Genomic DNA, 23,097 nt, shown 5'->3' with positions numbered 1-23,097 from the left:
TTAGCGTCCATGCTAACTTTCCCGGATAGAGCGAGACGTATCAAAAGGTCTCGTTCGACTCCAAGGCCATAGGCTCCGTCTCGCCCGACCCCTTGGTTGCGGGCTCCGTCTCGCCTGACCCCAAGGCCGCGGGCTCCGTCTCGCTCGACTCTTTGGGTGTGGGCTCCGTCTCGCTCGACCCAAAGCCGCGGGCTCCGTCTCGCCCGACCTCAAGGACGTGGTTTCCGTCTCGCCCAAGGCCGCGGGCTCCGTCTCATTCGACCCCTTGGGTGCGGACTCCGTCTCGCTCGACCCAAGGACGCGGTTTCTGTCTTGTCTGACGAGGACACATACCGCCGCCAACCACTCCAGGTCAAGCGTATGGGTCTGGGTCAAAACTATGACACCAGGGAAGAGACTGACACGCCTCGATGTAACCCGTGGCCATGACGGACCATACCTGGGTATTCACATCAAGAACAATGTCGGGTGTGCCGGTGCTGTTCTGCCTAACCCTCGTACGGACGCTGACAGGCGCGTCAGTTCACCACGACGACCGCCGGGACAGAATGGAACACCATGACCGGCAGATGACGCCTGCGCATAACGCCAGTGACGAACAGGGCCGCGACGTGAAGCCGTCCTTATTGACATCTACAGGATCAATGGGACCCGCATGAAGGAGAAGAAGGACCCGGTGACCCTGGAAGCCTCTCTCTCTCTCTCGTTCCTCTCCTCTTCCTTCGCTGTAACCCGCGCTTTTCCTTCACCTATAAAAGGTGAAGCAGGGCGCCCCATGAAGGAGGAGGGAGATCCGCATGAAATCAGAACACAAGAGCACGACATGAGCATATGGCTGAGCGACAATCGAGCTCTCACCACCTGTTCACTCCTTCCACCAGAGACTTGGGATCCTTTCCCTCTCTCGCCTGTTTGTAACCCCTACTACAAATCAAATGCAGGTAACACAAGCAGCAGCGAACTAGACGTAGGGATGTTCCGCTCGAACCAGTATAAACCCTTTATCCTCCAAGCACACCATCCAAGCCAGACACACAAAAACAAAATTACTCGTCGGAGGTCCAAAAACACCGACAATTGGCGCGTCAGGTAAGGACTTTTTGCGCGTCTCGATGTCCACATCAGACCTCGGATGGCTAGTCATGGCGTCACCTGGGTCCCGGGCACGCACGTGCGCTTCGAGAACCTGGACTTCATTGTCACGGCGGAGGGAGAATTTGTGTAGGCTCCCGTCGTCGTCCAACCTCTCCACTCCACTGGCCTCGACACGATCGTCGAGGCGCTTGAGAAGCTACAGCTGCACGCACCGGAGGCCCGCGCCCCCGGGAGCGACCAGCTCCTCGGCTTCGATTACTGGAGGCTAGAGCGCCAGCTCGGCGCCTTCCTGGGACCCCGACCGTCCCAGGAGGACCTGCGCCGCCTTACCTTCTCGTTCACCAACATCGTGACGCATCTTGCCGGAGGAGAGCCGCTCTCCTTGGAATGCCTCATCTAGAGCGCCCCGACAGCGCTCCCGTTCGATCTACGCAATGCCGCAGAAACCGTTGGCCACCTTGTGGCGCAGCGCACACCCACATCCCCTAGAGACGATGAGTTTATGGGGATGACCGAATACGCCATGGAATCTTTCCATGACCTTCTAGCGGGAGAATCAGAGTCACCCTCCGAATCTGACACCAGTAGGGGGAGCCATCACCCCTTGCGAGAATGTTTTATGGCAGGTACCCATGAGGGATACGTCGAAAGCATCCACGAGGGAGGGCTACACCAACAGACGACCTCGACGACGAGGTCGAGGGGGACGCAGGGGCCCCACCTCACCTGCGGGTAGAGCAGTTGAGAGCGTGGCACCAAGAGCTCGAAGAAGCACGACTCTAGCTCAACCAGGAACGCGTAGAGCTCGAGCGAGAGATCGAGCGCCACGGAGACGATGGGCGTGCACGCGGCGTGGCCCACGACTTGAACTGGAGGATCATCGAGGATGACGAAGCCCTCCCACACTTCACCCGGGCAAGCCAGAATGTCACTGCCACAGCGGCCTTGCTCCTAGGGCTTTCGGAGCCCACAACGCTCGAGGATCGTTGGGCACATCACGAGATTCACACGCTACTCGAGCGTGCGCCGGCACAGCAGGCTAAGAGCTCGCTCTCCCGACGACGCGAGCTCGACGTCAGCCAGCGCACGCCCTCAGAGCGACTCAACAAGGACGTGTCAGTCCACTAGGCGCAGCAAGGCGGCAGGCTGCACGCCATGGCCCCAGTGTATGAGCATCTCGGCCTTCACCGTGACACGTGTGACACCCTGGATGTCCATAGGTGTGCCCACGACAATTAGAGGGAGGAGGCTAGCCACGGCTACCACCTTTATCGTAGCGGACGCTACGGACAGCGGCGAGGACTAAAGCCATAGCCCTGACTTGCTGGGGCCTTAGGCCTTTGGCCGACACATCCTCAACGCCGTCTTCCCACCATGGTACCGACCACCGACCAACATCCCAAAATACTCCCAGAAAACGAACCCTGGACTGTGGCTTGAGGATTATCAGCTTGTTTGCCAAGCCGGTGGAGTGGATAGTGATGATTTCATTATCCGCAACCTTCCATTGTTCTTGGCCGATTCGGAGCGAACGTGGTTGGAACACCATCAGCCCAACCGAATCTAAAGTTGGGTGGACCTAAAAGAGATCTTCATAGGAAACTTTCAGGGCACATACGCGCGTTCTGAGAACCCATGGGATCTCAAAAATTACCGACAGAAGTCCGAGGAAACTCTTCGTGGGTACATCCGATGCTTCTCCTGGCAGTGCAACGAGCTGCCCAACGTCATCAAAGTCGATGTCATAAGAGCTTTCCTATCCGGGACCACCTGTGAGTCCCTGGCTCACAAGCTGGGATGTAAGGGCCCATGAACCACCAAGGAGCTCCTCGACATCGCCACCAGCCACGCCTCAAGTAATGAGGCGGTCGAGGCAATTTTTTACTGTCCTAAGGACAAGGCAAAGCGGGACGAGGACGCCCGGCGAAGGCGCCTCCAACCACCCCACCAAGAAGAAGAACAAGTAGGCGGTGCGAGGGCTTGCTCATGGCCACTACCAACCACAAGGGGGGTCAGAAGACTGCCGAGGGTACCCCAGACCACTTTGAGAAGCTACTCGAAGGGCCATGCCCGAACCATGCTTTCCCCATCAAGCACCTATACAAGGATTGCGTCCTCATGAAACGGTTCTTGTCCGAAGGCTCCAACAAGGGGGATCATAGGAAGGAGCCAAGCTGGCCACAGATGACACTGAGGGGAAGGATGGCAGATTTCTGGCACTAGATGGCTGCCTCATGAACTTCAGAGGGTCAGCGGCCTATGACTCCAGCGCCACCAGAAGCTTGCGTGCTATAAGGTCTATACGGCCGAGCCGGCCACGCCTTCCTTCCTCCAATGGTCGGAGTCCGCCATAACCTTTGATTGACCAACCACCCAGAAAAGCATCCTACGGCCAGGAAGATACCCGCTCGTGGTCGACCCAATCATCGGCACAAAGCGGCTCACCAAGGTGCTGATGGATGGAGCCAGAGTCCTCAACATCATGTATGCTGAAAACGCTCGACGCTATGGGCATCGACCGATCACGTATCCGACCGACCGGGGTGCCTTTCCATGGCATCATACCTAGAAATTAGGCCGTGCCATTTGGGTGGATCGATCTGCCCGTCACCTTCGGGAATCCGACCAATTATAGGATGGAGACCCTTACCTTCGAGGTGGTCAAGTTCCACGGGACCTATCACGCCATCCTAGGATGTCCATGCTACACGAAGTTCATAGCCATCCCCAACTACACCTATCTGAAGTTGAAGATGCTGGGTCTATGCGGGGTCATCACCATCGGCACCTCCTTCTAGCGCGCCTACAAGTGCGAGGTCGAGTGCTGCGAACACGGCGTGGCAATTGTCGCCTCCAAAGAGCTTGCGACCATCAGGGAGGAGGTCGTCGAAGAAGCGCCAGACCCCAAGCAATAGGTTGGGTCTTTTGAGCCTATAGAGGGCGCCAAAGAAGTCCTCATAGACCACAGCGGCTCCAAGGGCAAAGTGGTGCGCATTGGCACCATGATTTCCTCTGAATAAAAAAGCGCGCTCGTCGACTTCCTCCACACCAACAGAGACATCTTTGCGTGGAGACCGTCGGACATACCAGGCATTCCGAGAGAAGTCACCTAGCATGCCTTGAAGATCAAGCCAGGCTCTAAGTCGGTGAACTAGCGCCTACGTTGCTTCGACGAGGAGAAACACAGGTCCATCGGCGAGGAGATTGTGAAGCTTTTGGTGGTCGGGTTCATCAAGGAAGTATACCACCCCGAGTGGTTAGCCAATCCCATTCTTGTATGAAAAAAGTGGGAAATGGAGAATATGTGTTGACTACATGGGTCTCAACAAAGAGTGTCCCAAGGATCCATTTCCTTTGCCATTCATAGACCAAGTAGTCTACTCGACCTCAGGGTATGAAACCCTTTGGTTCCTTGATGTGTACTTCGGATACCATCAAATTACGATGAAAGAGTTCGACCAGCTCACGACATCTTTTATCACCCCATTCGAATCATTCTACTACATCACAATGCTGTTTGGCTTGAAGAACATGGGGGCTATGTACTAATGTTGCATGCTCTAGTGTTTCATGGATCTGATCGGGCGTACCGTTGAGGCCTACGTGGATGACATCGTGGTCAAGTCCAAATGGGTTGACCCGGTCGTAGCCGACCTAGAGCAGACCTTCGTGAAACTCTGAGCAAACGACATTAAGCTCAACTCCGAGAAGTGCGTTTTTGGGGTCCCAAGGGGTATGTTGCTGGGTTTTATCATCTCCGAGCATGGCATCGAAGCTAACCTAGAAAAGATCTCGGCCATCACAAGAATGGGCCCGATTTAGAACATAAAGGGGGTACAGCGAGTTATGGGGTGCCTCGCCGCGCTCAGCCGCTTTATCTTGCGCCTTGGCAAATGAGGTCTCCCCATCTATCGGGTTCTGAAGAAGGCTGACCTTTTTGAATGGATGCCCGAAGCCTAGGAGGCACTTGACAAGGACAAGCAGCTCCTGTCAAAGGCCCTGATCCTAGTCCCTTTAACTGACGGGGAACCGCTTCTGCTCTATATTGTGGCCACCACGCAAGTAGTCAGCGTCGCCCTGGTGGTAGAGCGAGAAGAAGAGGGACACGCCCTCAAAGTGCAGCGTCCCGTGTACTTTATTAGCGAGGTCTTGTCTGATTCTAACACTCGCTACCCCCAAATCTAGAAACTCCTGTACACTGTCCTTATCGCCAAGAGGAAGTTGCATCACTACTTTGAGTCGCATCTAGTGACGGTCGTGACGTCTTTCCCTCTCGGCGAGGTTGTCCAAAACTAGGATGCTATAGGAAGAATCGTGATGTGGGCACTCGAGTTGATGGGTCAATACATTTCATGTGCCCCTCGGATGGCCATCAAGTCCTAAGTGTTGGCTAATTTCGTTGCAGAGTGGACCGAGGTCCAAATGCCACCAGAAGTCATCAACCAAGAGTAATGGATGATGTACTTCGATGGATCACTGATGAAGAAAGGCACCAACGCGGGGCTGGTCTTCATTTCGCCCCTCGAGGTACACATGAGGTACATGGTTCACATTCATTTCCCCTCCTCCAACAATGTGGCCGAGTATGAGGCACTCATCAATGACCTACGCATCGCCATCGAGTTGGGTATCTGACGGCTTGACGTCTGGGGCGACTCCTAGCTGGTCATCAACCAAGTCATGAAGAAATCAATCTATCACAATGGTAAGATGGTTGCATACTACCAAGAAGTCCACCAGCTAGAGGACAAGTTTGACGGTCTCGAGCTCAATCACATCTTGAGGCATCTTAATGAGGCGGCCAACGTGCTGGCGACAACGACGTCCGACTGAGAGCCAGTGCTAATGAGTGTCTTCACCAGCGATCAGTACAAGCCCTTGGTCCACTACGAGGAGCCAGAATAGACCGGTGATGGGCCGCCTGCCCTGGGCTCAGGGGCTAACCAGCCGATGGCTCCATCCGACCCCAAAGTCATGGAGCTTGACGATGATCCAGCGACAGAGCCTGACCCTCTAGCCAACTAGAGGATGCCTTACCTTGGCTACCTCCTCCGTGAGGTGCTGCCAATGAGCAAAATGGAGGCTCGGTGCTCTCGCATTGCGCCAAGTCCTTTGTCGTTATTGAGGGTGAGCTCTTCAGGTGAAGCCACACCGGGATCCTATAGTGCTGCATCCCCATCGAACAAGGAAAGCAGTTGCTGAGTGATATCCATAGTGGGGTCCATGGGCACCATGCCACACCTAAGACCCTGGTTAGAAATGCATTCTGACAAGGCTTCTACTGGCCGACCATAGTAGTCGATGCTTAATAGATTGTGCGCACTTGTGAAGGGTGTCAATACTACGCTTGGTAGACCCACCTGCTGGCCCAAGCACTCCAAATAATCCCCATCATGTCGTTGTTCGTGGTCTGGGGGCTCGATCTGGTTGGACCTCTCAAGAGGGTGCCTAGCGGATATACGCACTTGCTTGTCGCCATAGATAAGTTTACAAAGTGGATAGAGGCTCGATCGATCTCCGCGATCAAGTCCGAGCAAGTCGTGCTGTTCTTCTTTGACATCATACATCGCTTTGGGTCCCAAACTCCATTATCACAGACAATGGCACGCAATTCACCAGGAAAAAGTTCCTCCAATTCTACGATGAATACCACATCCACATCGATTGGGCCGCCGTGTCGCACCTCCGCACGAACGGGCAGGTCGATCGCGCGAACAACATGGTCCTACAAGGCCTCAAGCCTAGGATCTTCAACTAGTTGAACAAGTTTGGCAGACGATGGGTCACGGAGCTTTACACAGTGCTCTGAAGCCTAAGGACAACCCCAGCTAGGCCACCAGCTACATGCCATTCTTCATGATCTACGGTTCCGAGGCTATCCTCCCAACCGACCTTGATTATAGAGCGCCGAGGGTCATGGCGTACGATGAACAGGGAGCCAAGGCATCCCTCAAGGATGCCATGGACTAGCTAGATGAAGCGTGTGACATTGCCCTCCTTCGCTCGGACAAGTACCAGCAAGTGTTGCGTCGGTACCACAACCGTCGACTACGAGATCGACCTTCAACGTCGGGGACCTAGTGCTCTGCCTTGTCCGAAGCAACAAGAACCGCCACAAGCTCTCTCTGCCATGGGAGGGACTATACGTCATGGTGGAGGTGCTCCAACCAGGCACCTATGAGTATAAGCTCAAGACCATCGATGACGAAGTCTTTGTCAATGCCTAGAACATCGAACAACTATGTCGCTTTTACCCTTAACTCTACGTATACTTTTGCTTATCGGTTTCGCTATCGACTCCTCGATCTTTAGTGACACCCGACCCTAGCTACAGCAAGGGGCTTAGGACCATCGATGACGAAGTCTTCGTCAATGTCTGGAACATCGAACAACTATGTGGCTTTTACCCTTAATTTACGCATGCTTTCTCTTATCAGTTTCGCTATCAACTCCTCGATCTTTAGTGACACCTGACCCCAGCAACAGCAAGGGGCTCAGGACCATCGACAATGAAGTCTTTGTCAACACCTGGAATATCGAATAGCTATGTTGCTTTTACCCTTAATTTACACACGCTTTCTCTTATCGGTTTCTCTATCAACTCCTCGAATTTTAGTGACACCAGACCCCAGCAATGGTAGGGGGTCGGGCCTCACCTGGGGGTTGATAAGAGCATATCTATCCGGTAGAAATTCTCTATGCTCGACCCTTTATCATATTAAGATCTAGAAGCAAGGGTTGTAGAAACAAACGCTGAGTAAAACTGGTCGGTCCGCAAGAAATCTACGCCCTAGCGGCTACAACGTTTTTGCTCACAAGTGTGATCAGAGTTTTTCTCACACCCTAAGCTTTTTAGCCTTAACTACGGAAAGAGTCGAAACACATTTAAGAGTATATCCACCTAGTAAACATTCTCTATGCTCGACCCTCTCTCACGTTAAGATCTAGAAGCAAGGGTTGCGAAAATGAACGCTGAGTAAAATTGGTCGGACTGCAAGAAACCTACGCCCCAGCGGCTATGGCATTTTTGCTCACCAGTGTGATCAGAGTTTGTTCACCCGCACCCTAAGCTTTACAGCCTTAATGATGGAAAGGGTCAAAACACATTAACCTTTTTATACAAAAAGGAGAGAAGGGCTAAAAATCTATTTGGCCATAACAAAATTTAAGAGCTTGTCCACTTATTACAAGTTCACCGCCTGGCTTATCTGCCTAACTAATATCTTAGGGGGGATGATCTCAACCTCTATCTCCGTAGGTAAGTCCTGTGCTAGAGGGGTCACCTCCTTCTCAATGCCATTCAGCTCGGCACGAGAACCGTCATAGGTAAGGTGGGATATGGAGCTGAAAATGCTCCTACAGCCCATTTAGGCCTAGGAGTTTGAAGGCTGGCCCTCTGACGGGTTCACAGCCGCTCCGGGGCACCCTTAGAGTAAGGGGTGGAAAGGGATAGGCCCACTAGCGGCTAGTACCTAGGCGTACAAGTGCCACAGGCATCATATCCCATGTTTGAGTCTTGGTCGGTTCCCAGTCTATGGTTTTTCCTCGAAGAAAGGCAACGAGCTCTCGGGACCGGTCGAACGGACCTGAGAACTATATGGATTGGCCACTGAGAATCTAGAGTCGGTCACTAGCTGACCCATGCCGGACTCCTATGAATAGGAAGCCAGGGCCCCACTCGGACTAGCCCATTAACAACTCACCGAGCACCATGTTTCGTCCATCGAGGAAAAACATGGTACGGCTCAGCCCCTCTGTTTTATTGAAAAACGCTTGAGGGATGACGATCACAAAGATGAGCCGACCCTCGACCGGACCCCTACAATGCGCGAGGGCTCGAGGGAAGTTGGACTTGCAAGGAGACCAAATGCGTGGTCACAGGACGATGGCTCGGATCCTAAGGAGGGGGTACGTACAAAAACTAAGAATAACGTTTCTGAAACAAAAAACACTTTTCTTACCAGTTTCGCTATCGTCTCTTCGATCTTTAAGTGAAACCTAACCCCGGCAATGGCAAGGGGTTGGGTCTCACTCAAGGACTGATAAGGGTATATATATACCCTTTCTGAAATAGTTGTCATGCCCGACCCTATCTCATATTAAAAACCAAGAGGCAAGATTTGTGGAAACGAACGTTGAGTAAAACTGGTTGGATTGCAAGAAACCTACGTCCCAGCGGCTATGGCACTCTTGCTTACCAGCATGATTAGAGTTTCTCACCCACACCTTGAGCTCTATAGTCTTAAACAACATGAAGGGTCAGAACGCATTAACCCTTTTACACATAAAAAGGTAGAAAGAATAAATTTGTTCAACCGAAACAAAAGAACAAGCTTGTTTAAACAAAACAGGAGGGTTGGAACTTTTCCACTTATTACAAATATGTTATCTGACCTATCTAACTAAACTAACCCCTCAGGGGGATGATTTCATCTTCTATCTTGGTAGAAAGGTCATGTGCCAGGGGCCCACCTCCTTCTCGATGTCGTCCAGCTTGGCGTCGGTATAGACGAGCGCAAAGCCTTGGCTCATTGTCGCCAGATCAATGTTCTTGTAATGAGAACGGGCGATCGTGAACGATTGGTGAATGCCAAAGAGAAGCACACCCCTTGCCATATCATGTGCCCGGTCCATGATCTAGGTGGCGTGAACCACGAGCGAGCTTGTCTCCTGCTCCGGGGCCAGCTTGAGCTCATTGCAGACCAGCTGGACGGCAACACGCAGGTTGTCATGTTTATTGCTCTCCTTCTAGAGGGTGTCCTTCACCTCGCTGAGATCCTTCTCTAGGCTGTGGCTCTTCACCACCTCTGCCCCAAGCTTGTCGTCAAGACCTACCCAAGTCACGTGCAGACCATGTCAAAAGGCTTACCATGGATTCTAGGGAGAAAGGCAACAAGGGAAACCAAAGACTTACCATCCATGTCCACCTGAAGCTTGCGCACCTTATCGCGTTGCTGGGTCACCTTGGTCTCTAGGCCATGGATCTCTTCTTAGCGCTGACCGACCTCCATGGCGAGCCCGACAGACACACCCTTGGCTATAAGCTTTAGTCCCTCTCCCTCTTAAGCTTATCCTCAAGGTGGTTAGCCCACTGCTGAGCGATAGCACGCTCTTGGCGAGTTAGGTCAATCCCTGTGTGGAGCTCCTCTATGGCCCAAAGCAAATCATCTCGCTCCTTCCATAGCCGCTCGCCCTCCACGATGTCCATGCACACTCTCTCGATTAGGGCTGTGAGCTTCTCCTTGGCCTCGTGGGCATCATCGCGAGCATCCTTCTCCCTGACTCGGAGGTCGACCACCTCTTGGGTGGCAGGGGCAAGCTTAGGCACCTCCTGAAGGGTGGCAGCGAGCTATGTGGCCAACCCCTCACTCCGCCATCATATGAGGACATTTTGGGGCCAGCTTGCCCAACATCGGCTGCTCCTCGTCGGCACATTGCTACTTTGAGCCATCCCTCGGCTCGAAGGGCTCGGACGAATCAGAACAGCCACCTCCTGCCAACTCTAGAGGCACTGCCAAGGGCTTGGACGGAGTAAGGTGACCTATTTCCACCAGCTCTAGGGCCTCCATCGAAGGCCCAGACATGGCAAGGCGGCCTAACTCTGCTGGTTTCAAGGCCGCCGTCGAAGGTCTGGATAGGGCAGGATGGTTTGATTCCACCGGCTCTGGGGGCTCATCCTCCCCCTCCTGCCTTGTTACATGACACGAGAAGGGCCCTGCCTGTGGCGAAGGTGGGTCATCTTCCTCCTCCTCTCCTTTTTCCTCCTCCTCTTCTTCCAACGAGCCATGATGCCGCTTCCCTCACTACAGCTTCGCTTGCTGCTTCAACCGTCGTTTCTTCTCCTCGTCATCCTTCTTCTTCTTCTTTTGTTCATCCATGACATGGTTTGCCGCCCTCATGGTCGCGTGCTCTAGTAGCAGCGCGACAGAGTCCTAGAAGGCTAACCCCACCGGCAGTTGGATGAATCCCATGTTCGGCCGCATCACGAGATGCCCTGGGATTAGGAACACGACGTCGGCCTCCCCCGTGGCCTCCTTGATGCGCTATGCAACCTTGCTATTGCGAAGCAGCCCCTGGGTGAGCATTGTCCTGATGAGCTGTGCGCCAGGCATCATCCCATACAATGGGAGGACGCACGCCATCACCGACGCCACCCTCCTTGCGTGATACCCCCTAATGATGCTAGCCCCATGGAGGCCACAGGTCTTCAGGAACACGATGGCCTCGAGGAGGTTGTGCATCCTCTTCTTCTCCTTAATGGGTGGCCACCACAGCCATGACGACGGTACCTCTTTGATCAGACGCACGGAGAAGACCAGCAAGGGAACAGCATGGTCATTCTTTAGGTAGAACCAATATGAGTGCCACCCCCTTGTTGGATCTGGAGAGTTGGCAGTGCATGTACTCGGTCGCCCGTTGCCCCTAGAGGTGGATGCCTGTGCATCCCATCGGCATCGGGGTCTCTCAACCTCTCTCCTTCTTCTTGATCAAGGAGATGGAGAAGAAATATCTCCATAGCTTAAAGTGGGGCTCGATCCCTAGGTACCCCTCGCACATCACGATGAAGGCCACGATGTGCTAGATCCCGTTGGGGTTCAAGTGCTGCAGCTCGATCTGATAGTGGTGCAGCAGACCTAGGAAGAACGGGTGGGGAGGAACCGTGAGTCGACGCTTGTGGAAGAGCATGAACGAGACGATGTAGCCGTCGGGCAGCGCCGACGCATCCTCACGGCCGGGCACAAACCACTCCATTGCATCGGTCCTCCCGCAGAGAAGACCACGCTTGATGAGGCCCTCCGTGCGCACATGGGTAACATTGGAGTGGTACCATGAATCCATGGAGGATGGAGGTCGCTGCGGAGAAGCAAAGGCGGCGGTGGGGGAGCGAAAGCTATAGTTCTAGGGCTTTGACGGTGGATTAGCAAGCACAGCAGATCCGAACAATGGTAGTGAAGAAACAGAGAAGCTAAGGCTATAGTTTTGGTGTGTAGGAACACAAAGGGGGAGGCCGCTATTTATAGGGTGGAGTGGGGCAAGAAGGCGAACCATCTACCTAGATTCACGCGTCGATTGCACCGCATCACGTCATCTCCCTCCGAAGATCGTGCGCACGCTATCTCTGGCCACGCCCTCGAAGGACACACTAGATGATGGTTTGCTCAGTCGATGGGCCAAGAACTATCGTAGGTAAGGAGGGATACAGAGCTAAAAATGCTCCTATGGCCCATTCAGGACTAGGAGTTCGAAGGCCGGCCTGCCAACAGGTTCACAGTCACTCCGGGCCACCCTTAGAGTGAGGGATGGAAAGGGATGGGCCCACTAGCATCCAGTACCCTAGCACATGAGCGTCGTGGGCATCCCAGCCCATGTTCGAGTCTTAGTCGGTTCCCAGTCCATGGTTTTTCCTCGAAGAAAGGCAATGAGCCCTTGGGACCGACCGAACGAACTCAAGAACTATATGGATTAGCCACCAAGAGACTGGAGTCGGTCACCAGCTGACCCATGCCAGACCCTCATGAACGGGAAGCTGGATCCCCACTCAGACTCGCACATTAACAGCTCACCAAGCACCATGTTTCGTCCATCGAAGAAAAACATGGCACGGCTCAGCCCCTCCATTTTATCAAAAAAAAACCCTTGAGGGATGACGATCACAAAGACGAGCCGACCCTCAACTGGACCCCTGCTACATGTGGGGGTTTGAGGGAAGTTAGACTCACAAGAAGACCAAACACGCGGTCACAGTACGACGGTGGACCGATCGGATCCTAGGAGACTGGAATCAAGAAAAATCTTTCCGACCTCCCTAATCCTACGGTTACATGCCCCTAAGAAGACCGATCATGACAAAAGAGAATCGCCATCCTACCAGGACACGCCATGGGCTACAAAAATAAGGCCAAGGCCCTCAGAGTCCTCCTATCTAAAAAAGCCTCCAAAGGAGTATTCTACTCCTCCACAGACTTGGGGGCTACTATTGGGTATCGATATTAGGGATACCCAAAGCAAGGAAGTTAGCGCCCACACTGACTTCCTCGGATGGAGCAAGATGTATCAAAAGGTCTCGCCCGACTCTCTAAGGAAAATGGACCCTATGCCCATTTACTTTGGATTTTAGTGTTTCATGACCAACACAACTAAATTGGACTAATGAATTTGCAAGTAATTGTTTTGTAGTTCAATAGGGTGCAAACGTGACTTGGACGAAGGCGACATGATGATTTGATGATCAATACCTTAAGCAAGACCCTAGAAGCACAAGAGAGGATCTAGGATATCAAGCAAAGTCCAAGCACGAAGATAAGAACCAAGTCAGACGTAAGATCGCGAAGAAACGAGCTCCACAGAGGTGACCGAACGCGGCCCTATGAGGACCGGATGCGTCCGATCAATTGCTTGGCAATAGCAGGTGTCAGCAGCAGTGACCGGACGCATGGACTTCACTATTCATCATCGCGGCAACAACTCAGTGAGGACCGGACACAGCGGCACTAGATGACCGGACACACAAAGTGCAGCGTCCGATCATGTCCAGAGAGGCTCTAGAGCGGCACAAATGCGATCGGACGCGTCTGGTTGATGATGACTAGACTCGGTAGTACGTCCGATCTCTACGCGCATGCTCAATGGTTAGGACGACAGCAGCGTCCGGTCAGTAGCAGAAAGCTAGGTTTCGCCCCCAACGGCTACTTTCTCTATGTGGCTTATAAATAGACCCCCCAATCGGCCATTGATAAGGGGAGAGCTGAGAAAACATACCAAGGGTGTTGATACACCATTTTAGTAATCTTCACTTACATAGTGCTTAGTGATACATTCGGTGATTAGCATAGGTGCTTTGCGAAGTGCTTAGGTTAGTTAGACCATCGCTTATGCGCTTGCTCTAGGTTTAGGCTTAGTGTTTAGTGAGGTTTGCACATCTCTTACCACTCGGTGCTTACGTGCACCATTGTTGTACATCGGAGGGGCTTGTAGTCTTGCGAGATCACACCAACCACGTTTGTGGTGTGGCTGCCACCGTGTACTGAAGAGAACAAGGCATGCGGCGGTTTGGCCAGAAGTTTGATAGTGAAGATGGCGGGGAGCGGTCCAAGAGAGGCTTGCCGGAAATTATACCGGAGACCCACTTACGCGTGGGGAAGGCTTGGGGCTATCCACGGAGTTACCCAACCAACAGCTTGGCCCTTACGAGGGATTCCTTGCGAAGGGCTTCAACGAGGACTAGGGAAAGCTTGCGTGCTTCTCGATACCTCAGTAAAAATACCAAAGTCATCGACGGGAGTTTGCATATCTCTACCTTACTCTTTAGCTTCTGTATTTACATTGCAATCTTGGTTTATGCTTTACTTTCCTAGCTTAGTGATAGGCTAGTTGATAGGTTTGGAACCTAGGTTGCATAACTCCTTTTTTGCGGCAGAGATAGCAACACACTCGTAAAATCATAGTTGCACATTTAGATAGTTTATTATTTTGCATAGGTTTTTGCTAAGGATAGAAAAAGATGCCATAGTTTAGAGTTAGAGTTTTAAGTTGCCTAATTCACCCCCCTCTTAGGTGTCACGATCTCTTACAAGTGGTATCAGAGCCAGGTTGGCTCAATTTGGACCTTTTGCTTCACCGATGTTGAGCCGACGCTATTTAGAGTGGTTGGGATGGATACCTCTAGGTCTCTGCACTTTGATGGCATTAATTTCTCCTACTATAAAGTTAGAATTGCTTGTCACCTTGAGGCGGTAGATTTGGGTATTTGGAGAGTCACTCGTGATAGGATGAAACCCATTAAGAATCCTGATAAACCCACAAAGAGTGAAGAAAAATAAATTCATTTCAATGCTAGAGCTAAAAATTGCTTGTTTGAATCTTTTCGCATGGATGTGTTTAACCAAGTGTTCACTTTAAATATGGTACATGAAATTTGGTTAAAACTCAAAGAGCTCTATGACGGCATAACTAATGTCCGTGAGCAAAAATATTGTCTAGCTAAACAAAATTATGATTCCTTTAAAATGAATGATGATGAGCTTGTTCATGATATGTAGTCTCGTTTGAATCTAATTATCAATGAGCTCCCTTCAATATGATTAATAAAGCTAGATGATGTGGACATCGTGAGGAAGATCATCTCCGTGCTACCACAAAAGAAATATGCAAGCATCATCACCATCCTTCGTAACATGGAGGGCTTTAGCACTATGACCCTGGTCATAGTCATTGGTAAGATAGTGGCATTTAAAATGTCACGAAAGATGGATCAAGAAAAAGCCTCATCATCAAGCAAAGGCAAAGCTCTCGCATGTAGTGAGAAAAAGAAGATGAAGGGCAAGCAAGTTGAGACAAGCTCAAGCTCAAGCTCCTCAAGTGAAGATGAAGAAGAAGATGAGGATGATGATGATGATGATGATTCAAGTGATAATGATCAATCTTGCACGCTTCTCGATACCTCGGTAAAAATACTGGAGTCATCGACAGGAGTTTGCATATCTCTACCTTACTCTTTAGCTTTCGCATTTACATTGCAATCTTGGTTTGTGCTTTACTTTCCTAGCTTAGTGATAGGCTAGTTGATAGGTTTGGAACCTAGGTTGCATAACTTCTTTTTGTGGTAGAGATAGCAACACACTCGTAAAATCATAATTGCACATTTAGATAGTTTATCTTTTTGCATAGGTTTTTGCTAAGGATAGAAAAAGAGGCCATAGTTTAGAGTTAGAGTTTTAAGTTATCTAATTCACCCCCCCCCCCATTTTAGGTGTCATGGTCCCTTACAAGTGGTATCAGAGCCAGGTTGGCTCAATTTGGACCTTTGGCTTCACCGCCGTTGAGCCGACGCTATTTAGAGTGGTTGGCATGTATACCTCTAGGCCTCCGCACTTTGACGGCACTAACTTCTCCTACTATAAAGTTAGAATGGCTTGTCACCTTGAGGTGGTAGATTTGGGTGTTTGAAGAGTCACTCGTGACGGGAAGAAACCCATTAAGAATCCCGATAAACCTACAAAGAGTGAAGAAAAAGAAATTTATTTCAATAGTAGAGCTAAAAATTGCTTATTTGAATCTTTTAGCATGATGTGTTTAACCAAGTGTTCACTTTAAATACGGCACATGAAATTTGGTTAAAACTCAAAGAGCTCTATGACGGCATAACTAATGTCCATGAGCAAAAACATTGTCTACCTAAACAAAATTATGATTCCTTTAAAATGAATGATAATGAGCTTATTCATGATATGTATTCTTATTTGAATCTAATTATCAATGAGCTCCATTCAATAGGATTAACGAAGCTAGATGATACGGACATCATGAGGAAGATCATCTCTGTGCTACCACAAAAGAAATATGCAAGTATCATCACCATCCTTCACAATATGGAGGACTTGAGCACCATGACCCCGGCCATAGTCATTGGCAAGATGATGGCATTTGAAATATCACAAAAGATGGATCAAGAAAAAGCATCACCATCAAGCAAAGGCAAAGCTCTCGCATGTAGTGAGAAAAAGAAGATGAAGGGCAAGCAAGTTGAGACAAGCTCAAGCTCAAGCTCCTCAAGTGAAGATGAAGAAGAAGATGAGGATGATGATGATGATGATTCAAGTGATAATGATCAATCTTGCGCGCTTCTCGATACCTCGGTAAAAATACCGGAGTCGTCGACGGGAGTTTGCATACCTCTACCTTACTCTTTAGCTTCCGCATTTACATTGCAATCTTGGTTTGTACTTTACTTTCCTAGCTTAGTGATAGGCTAGTTGATAGGTTTGGAACCTAGGTTGCATAACTCTTTTTTTGTGGTAGAGATAGCAACACACTCGTAAAACCATAGTTGCACATTTAGATAGTTTATCTTTTTGCATAGGTTTTTGCTAAGGATAGAAAAAGGCCATAGTTTAGAGTTAGAGTTTTAAGTTGCCTAATTTACCCTCCCCCCTCTTAGGTGTCATGGTCCCTTACAGACTCCAAGGCCGCAGGCTCCGTCTCGCCCGACCTCGAGGTCGCGGGCTCCGTCTCGCCCGACCCCTTGGGTGCGGGCTCCGTCTCGCCTGACCCCAAGGCCACGAGCTCCATTTCGCCCGACCCCTTGGGTGCGGGCTCCGTCTCTCCCGACCCCAAGGATGCGGTTTCCGTCTTGTCCAAGGTCGCGGGCTCCGTCTCACCTGACCCCTTTGGAGCGGGCGCCGTCTCATCTGACCCCAAGGACGTGGTTTCATTCTCGTCCGACGGGGACCCATACCGCCGTCAACCACTACAGGTCCAAGCGTATGGGCCTGGGTCAAAACTCTGACATCAGGGAAGAGACTGACATGCCTCGATATAACACGTGGCCATGATGGGCCATACCTGGGTATTCACATCAAGAATAGTGTCGGGCGTGTCGGTGCTGTTTTGCCTAACCCTCATACGGACGCTGACAGGCGCGTCAGTTCACCACGACGTCCGTCGAGACGGAGTGGAATGCTATGACCGATAGATGACGCCTGCGCATGGTGCTAGTGACGAACAGGGCCGCGACATGGAGCCGTCCCTGTTGACATCTACAGGATCGGCGAGACCCGCATGAAGGAGAAGGACCCGACGACCCTAGAAGCCTTTCTCTCTCTCGTTCCTCTCCTCTTCCTCCGCTGTAACCTGCGTTTTTCCTTCGCCTATAAAAGGGGAAGCAGGACGCCCATAAAGGAGGAGGGAGATCCACACAAAATCGGAACACAAGAGCATGACACGAGCACACGGTTGAGCGGCAATCGAGCTCTCAACACCCGTTCACTCCTTCCACCAAAGACTTGGGATCATTTTTCTCTCTCGCCCATTTGTAACCCCTACTGCAAACCAAGTGTTGATAACACGAGCAGCAACAAACTGGACGTAGAGATGTTCCGTCCGAACCAGTATAAATCAGTGTGTCCTCTGAGCACACTATCCAAGCTAGACACGTAAATACAAATTTACTCGTCGGTGGTCTGAAAACACCGACACCTAACTTTATATATCCCCACACTTCTTGCTTCAATCGCCATGCTCCTAGTAGCTAGCTAAAAGGAGAGAGAGGTAGAGGCTTGTTCTAGTTGTCCTCTAATGATGTTTACAAATCCCAATCAACTCACAACTAGAACGTACTGGTCAATTAACTCTACCTGTATTTAGCTTTGGGTCCTACGCACGCCAATGCTTGCTAGTACTTGGCAGTTAAGCTGTTGCAGAGGCTAGGAACCAACTGGAAAGCAACGGTGTTTGATTCTTTAGCCCCTCTTAAAATTCATGTCACGTCGAATGGTTAGATGTTAATAAAAAATATTAAATATAGATTAATTATAAAGTCAATTACATAGACAGAGTCTAATTTGCGAGACGATTTTTTTAGCCTAATTAATCTATCATTAGCATATGTTTACTGTAGCACCACGTTGTCAAAGCATTGACTTTGACTAATTAGGCTTAAAAGATTCGTCTCACAAATTAGTCATAAGTTATGTAATTAGTTTCATAATTAGTGTATATTTAATACTTATGTGTCTAAATATTTAATGTGACAGAAATTTTAGAAGTGCACGTAGAAACTAAATAGGGTCTAACTTTCTATCAAATATAGTAGTAGTAGTGTGTGAGGAGGTAAGCATGTACTATACGCGTCCTTTTTTGTTGCATTGTTACTATTAATCTCCAATTCAAACACGACGTGCTATACTGACAACTCTCTCTCCAATTCATCATTTTGAACCTAAAAAAACTCATCATTTTTCATTCAAGGGATTCCAAAAACCCAAACCAAAGAATTTTGGCAACCACTCGGTAGTAGGTCGGATGCCTTAATCCCCTTCGGATTCCTCAGCCTTCAATCAAAAAACAAAAACATTGTATTTTTTTTCCACAGGACAATGAAAGTGTTGAAAACGAAAGGAAGTTCAAACAAGCGCCTGCAATAAAAACCTAACAGCTAGTTCTAGAACAAGACACCGCTTTTATTTCTTTTTCACCAGAAAAACAAATCCATAGCTTCTTACTATCAACAACATGCGCATGAAAATGAAGCAGGACTTAAAAATTGCCGCTCCGCCTTTACACACGTAGCTTATCTGCCAAAGAGAAGCGACGACGCGACATGTTGCTTGGTTCGCTTGCCACCACCATTTGATTGGAACACTTGACAGCTCGATCCTGGGAAGGCGCCAGAGAAAATTAAGTGCTTGGAAGATTCTAGCATAGAGTGCGGATTTGAATTTGTCACCTGACTTTGATGTTTCTTTGATCAATGTCAAAGGGATAAATGTGCAATCCCCTTTTTGCATTTTTCAGAAAAGGGTTTGATTATTATGCACATCATTGCGTATATAATCTTTAAGATATGCATGAATGAAATGGTCTGAGATTCCAATGTCACGTACTCCCTCGGTGCAGCAAGAGTGTTTGTCATCAACTCATTTCTCACTTTATTTAGAATGGAATATGATGTATCATTAACTCATTCCTCATAAACTAATACTTAGTACCAGTATGAGCAATGAAGTCATTTCACCGAATTTAATGAGTAACTCATATGCATCATCTAATCTAGGATAGAGTGATTCCTCAAACTAAACACCTTATAACAGAAGTTCGGTTGAGTATTTCAATTTTTTTAGTATTGGAAGATTGAGAATAATACATGTGGATTTATCTAGAAAAGGATTCCTCGTATATATTAGCATAATTTTTTCCAGGTTTTATTATATATGTAAATAACAAAAGGTAGTCGTCCAAATAATATTTTAGAGATACGCCGTTGATCTCCCTTATTTGCGAATGGGACTGAGTAACTGTGCTTATTTTAGTCAATGACGCAAACACATACCTGAAACTCCAAGATAAACCTTTGCCGCTAAGGCGTTGTCGTATAGGCAGCGATCTGACCAAATCAGCCATTTCTTTCAGATTTGATTCACCTAAAATGATCGCCCCAAAATTGTAACCCCCCACCCCACTGCAAATAATATAAGCCCCAAATAAGATGGCACTAAATGGCAATGGCTTAAATTAGATGACGCGAACATTTATGGCCGATATCTTTAGCTGGTCATCACAAATACAGTTCGTACGTTTGCTTGACAGGGGGTGTTCTACCGCGCTCCTTCGTTCCGGCAGCAGCCCAGCTAATTTTTGAAAGGGGTTAACTAACGGCTAAGCTAGTTGTGTCAAGCAAGGAAGGCTTGTCCTCTCCTCTCCTTGCATTCCTCCAACGCCCCCTGACTTTTACAAACGCCTCCGCCATCATTATTGCGTAGCGAAACCCGGCCGATCGATGGAGCCAAGCGAGCGCGATCGCGATCGCGGTCGAGGAGCCCAAAAGAACCGAAACCACCCCACCCCCGTGTTGATCTCCCCGCATTTACGCCACCAAATCGCGCTGTAAATCCCCACCCTCCGCGATCCATCCGTCGCCTAATTTTAACCATCCGTCCGTGTCTCCGTCGCCACGAGCAATTTTAGGTGGCCACCCCTTCTTCCCCGTTCAGTTTCTCGCGTTAGTTCCTTCGGACGCGCGATCGATCCATCATCCCCGTGCCGTCCCGTCGCACTCCACGCGAGGGAGCGGAGGTTTTTAAAAGCGAGCGTGCGAAGTGGGTGCGCGACTGCGGGGAATTGGACTTCTCGGGTATTAAAACCACGAGTGGAAGTTTTCTTCTACGTGACCTCCCGCCCGCTGCCTGCGCCAACCCACCACCCATCCGTTTCTCGTTCTCCTGCCCCTGCCTGCCTCCCCTCCCCCTCGTTAACAATGGCAGTACAGGCGCAGTACCCGTCCAATCTCCTCTTCCACGACAGGTGCGCCTCCTCCTACTCCGCCACCACACGGCCCGTTCTCCTTCCGCCCCTCTTGAGAGGTCTTTGATTGGCGGGGAGTAGCGGTCTCACGGCTTCCTGTGCTCCGTGCTGTTTATCGCAGAGGTGAGCCGGACAGGAAGGGGATGGACATGCCCAGGCCGCCGCAGCTCGCCGGAGTCTCGCCGGCGGCAGTCTACTTCTCCAGCGGCGGAGGTGTGTGCCGCCCGCCCGCCGTGCCTGATGTTATCTTAATAAATAGGAGGAGGACGTCGTTGCTCGCCGTGCCGCGGCCTACGGTTCTTGGATTGTGACGGTTTCGGTTCCATTTCTTGCAGCGAGTGGGAATAATAATCTGCGGAAGCGGCCCAGGGAGGCCATGGCGCCGCCGGCGGCCGCGGCGGCTAAGGAGGAGTACGTCAATCTGTTCACACTCCAGCCGCAGCAGTCGACGTCGTCGTTCGCCAACGTGGCGCTCTTCCACAACCAGCGCAGGGTCTCGTCGTCGCCGTCCCCGGCCGCGACGGCGCTCGTGTCCACCGGCCTCCGCCTGGCATTCGACGAGCAGCAGCAGCTACAACAGCAGGAGAGCAAGCAGATGAACGCGTTGCGCTACTCGTCGTCGTCGCCCTCGCTGTTCGGCTCTGTCTCCGACGAGCTCGCCGCGCAGGTGAAGCAGCACGACGAGGAGATCGACCGGTTCGTCCGCGAGCAGGTATCTATCTTCGCCCCCCGCAATCCGCCTGTTCTCATCGTCAAGTTCGTTTCTTGGTCCCAATCCTGATGTCTCAATCCGTTCTTGGTCAGGGCGAGCAGCTCCGGCGGGCGATGGCCGATCGGCTGCGGCGCCACAACCGGGCGATTCTGGTGAAGGCGGACCAGTCCGCGGCGCGCAGGCTCCGCGAGAAGGCGGCGGAAGCGGAGCGCGAGGCGCGGCGCGGCGCCGAGCTGGAGGAGAGGCTGGCGCGCCTCCGCGGCGAAGCGGCGGCGTGGCAGGCCAAGGCGCTGTCCGAGCAGGCCGCCGCGATCACCCTGCACGCGCAGCTCCAGCAGGCCGCGGCCGCGGCGCGGGCGTCGGTCGAGGAGCTCGCCGACGCCGGCCCGGCGGAGTCCTCGTCATCGGCGTACGTGGACCCTCGCCGCCGCACCACGGGGCCGTCCTCGTCGGACCGCGCGTGCCTCGGCTGCCGCCTCAGGCCGGCCTCCGTCGTGCTGCTCCCCTGCAGGCACCTCTCCCTCTGCGGCGAGTGCTTCGCCGCGGGCGACGCGGACGACGCCGCCATGGCGTGCCCCGTGTGCCTGTGCGTGCGGACGGGCAGCGTAGAGGCCATCCTCTGCTGAGCGTAGCTTTCCCCGCCTCATCATCCGGGTCCGGCCGTCCGCCTCGTGAGCCGGTGAGTGCATGATGTGCAGGAACCCATCAATGCCTTCCCAGAAAATGAGAAGGAAGAAAAAAACCCGTAGGAAAGCTAGAACTTTCACCTTTTTCTTTTTTTTTTCAAGTTTTTGTTCATATTAATTTCCAGCTCCGTTACCTTGGAGTATCCCTTCCTCAAATCTCCTTTTATACTAGTAGGGGTTTTAGGAGAAATTCAATTGATAAGTTCATTGTTAATAGCAAGCAGCAGATGAACAGGGTGTGCACGGCTTTCGTGTTTCTTCCTGGGCACACACTAATCAGAGAGCAGGTTTTCCATGGCGTGATAGGGCCTAATTTTGCGAGCGGTGCCAGGATTAACAAGTGATCGCAACCGCCGTGCCGCTCGTGACACGTCGACCGCCCGTCTGGTGCGACGCGAGGCCTGCAGCGGCCATTTTGCTCAAATGCCGCGCGAGATTTCTGTAGCGCAGCGCAGGCAGGACGGAGGTTGGTGCGCGGCCGGCCGGTGCCGGTTAACGCTTTGCCGAGCGCTCCCGTCGTGGGAGGAGAGGAGAGGAGGACGAGGAACCGACGAACGGTGGAGCCCCCGGGAGAAGATTTCATGTTGGTGGCAGCGGCAGACTTCATGTTGGGAAGCGGATCTGAGGTGGCACGGAGGAGCGGGCGCGTGATCTGCCTGTCAGTCAGCCTGCCACGAGGAAACGGCCGGGGGCCGAGGTGGGGGTGGGTGGAGGCGTGCAGGGCTGTCAGACTGCCCGCTGCCGCCTCCTCCCGTGGCTACGGCTACGAACACATGCCGCCCTCCCTCTCCTTTTCTACGCCACTCC

General features: G+C 51.3%; 1 protein-coding gene across 1 annotated transcript; it reads left to right on the top strand.

Moving 5' to 3' along the window:
* The first annotated feature begins 20,673 nt into the window (after positions 1-20,673).
* On the top strand, positions 20,674-22,504 carry LOC136464188 (BOI-related E3 ubiquitin-protein ligase 1-like). Its single transcript, XM_066463149.1, has 4 exons — positions 20,674-20,892; positions 21,014-21,105; positions 21,228-21,604; positions 21,697-22,504. Exons 1-4 carry the CDS (start codon positions 20,846-20,848, stop codon positions 22,228-22,230), a joined length of 1,050 nt encoding a protein of 349 aa, XP_066319246.1. The 5' UTR covers positions 20,674-20,845; the 3' UTR covers positions 22,231-22,504.
* Positions 22,505-23,097: the final 593 nt, after the last annotated feature.

Source organism: Miscanthus floridulus, chromosome 7 (assembly GCF_019320115.1).
Source record: "Miscanthus floridulus cultivar M001 chromosome 7, ASM1932011v1, whole genome shotgun sequence".
Taxonomy (NCBI): Eukaryota; Viridiplantae; Streptophyta; class Magnoliopsida; order Poales; family Poaceae; genus Miscanthus; species Miscanthus floridulus.
The sequence above is the reverse complement of the archived record's forward strand: the minus strand, read 5'-3'. Positions and strand labels throughout refer to the sequence as shown.

Bases quoted from the DNA above. Each gene is read 5' to 3' on its own strand.
- LOC136464188 (XM_066463149.1), top strand. From the start codon at position 20,846: ATGGCAGTACAGGCGCAGTACCCGTCCAATCTCCTCTTCCACGACAG. The intron at 21,106-21,227 runs GTGTGTGCCGCC...CATTTCTTGCAG, and splicing joins CTACTTCTCCAGCGGCGGAG to CGAGTGGGAATAATAATCTG. The intron at 21,605-21,696 runs GTATCTATCTTC...GTTCTTGGTCAG, and splicing joins ACCGGTTCGTCCGCGAGCAG to GGCGAGCAGCTCCGGCGGGC.